The sequence below is a fragment of the Apaloderma vittatum genome, unplaced genomic scaffold, assembly GCF_000703405.1.
Source record: "Apaloderma vittatum isolate BGI_N311 unplaced genomic scaffold, ASM70340v1 scaffold32133, whole genome shotgun sequence".
In the NCBI taxonomy this organism is placed as follows: domain Eukaryota; kingdom Metazoa; phylum Chordata; class Aves; order Trogoniformes; family Trogonidae; genus Apaloderma; species Apaloderma vittatum.
The window spans coordinates 4,622-6,109 of record NW_009706939.1 but is presented as its reverse complement, the minus strand read 5'-3'; the positions used below and the strand labels follow the sequence as shown (position 1 = coordinate 6,109).

The following is a 1,488-nucleotide window of genomic DNA, read 5'->3' as shown; positions in this document are numbered from 1 at the left end:
TGAGCTTGCCCCGCCGGCCCCTCTAAACCCAGCAAGCCCCCCGAAAGGCAGCTCCGTCGACGAGCGGCTGTGCCACTCCTGGAGCGCATGAAGGAAATTCCAGGAGGGTCTGATTCCTGGAGTGAAGGAGCCAAAAGATTAGTTGCGGCTTAAGCGAAAGCTGCTCCGGAGCTCAGGCAAAGCCCGGGCTGCTGCGACGAAGCGGGGCAGGACCTGTCGAAGGGCAGCGAGCTGCTCAGGAGGCTGGACACCACCACACTCTTGTGCTGGGAGGCAAGGACGTAAACCGTCTGCTGGGCTGCCTTGCGGATGTGCTCCTCGTCCACCTCCTCCAGTTTGCTGTGGATGATGCTCATGATGTCGGGCACCTGAGGGAAGAGGAGATGGGTGAGGGCCAGGAGATATCAAGTACCTGGGGGCATCGTCGGACAAGCCCCCACAGCCCAGGCACACGTGTGGACTTCAGGAGATCACAGAATCAGAGAGTCATTAAGGCTGGAAAAGTCCTCCAAGATCATCCAGTCCAACCACCAACCCAACACCACCAGGACCACTCAACCACATCCCAGAGTGCCACATCTACATCGTTTTTGAACACCTCCAGGGACGGGGACTCCATCCCTGCCCTGGGCAGCCTGTGCCAGTGCCTCACCACTCTTCGAGTGAAGAAATTCTTCCTCACACCCAACCTGAACCTGCCCTGGAGCAACCTGAGGCCGTTTCCTCTCATCCCATCGCTTGTTCCTTGACCAGACCGACCCCCCCCGTCCGCCCAGGGAGCTGCAGAGAGCGATGGGGCCTCCCCCCAGCCTCCTCTGCTCCAGCTGAACAGCCCCAGCTCCCTCAGCAGCTCCTCATAAGGTTTGTTCTCTAGATCCCTCTAGAGGACACGAGTTGGGCAGTTCCTCCAGTTTCCCTGCTTGCTGGGTGCACGCAGAACCCCCAGATCTCTCTGGAAGTCGAGGATCCTTCCCCACCCCATCACCTAGGAGGCTGGCGAGTATTCTTAGGGTGGAAAAAGGACCCAGCGAGGCCACCCTCCACCCTGAGCCCCCGTCTCCTGGCAAGGCTAAGTCCCAGCCTCGACCTGGGTGCAGCTCAGCGAGCGAGTTCCTAAGAGGAACCAGAGCTGAACGCGAGGAGACACCTCGGCACTCGCTACAAGCTGTAAAACGCACGTTAAGACGAATAGGAAGTTCATGTGCAGAGCAGGCCTGGCAGCAAATTCCCCCAGATTAAGAGCAGAGCAGGCGAACGCCGCGTCCCCAGCTGCGCTCGGGGCTGCCCCACGGCCTCCGGGGGCTTAGCATCAGTTCAGGTTTCAGGATCTGGGCTGCACTGGGTCTGACCAAAAGGTGAGTCATGTAAGCCGGAGCGATCCCGCATAGGATAGAGGCTAATAGGTAACGAGAGGGACTTTAGCAGAAGCTCTAGTGCGAGGAGTAGCCGGAGCGCCGGTGTTTCCAATTAACGCCAGAGAAAGGGGGA

General features: G+C 59.3%; 1 protein-coding gene across 1 annotated transcript in view; it reads right to left on the bottom strand.

The window, feature by feature from the left end:
* Nucleotides 1-149: 149 nt before the first annotated feature.
* Nucleotides 150-1,488, bottom strand: part of LOC104271350 (maestro heat-like repeat-containing protein family member 1) — a gene marked incomplete at its 5' end in the record, with an annotated part of 5,002 nt that continues 3,663 nt past the window's right edge. Inside the window, one exon of the mRNA XM_009865985.1 lies at nucleotides 150-368. Coding sequence (XP_009864287.1) covers nucleotides 150-368 — 219 coding nt within the window. The remainder of the gene's footprint in view (nucleotides 369-1,488) is intronic.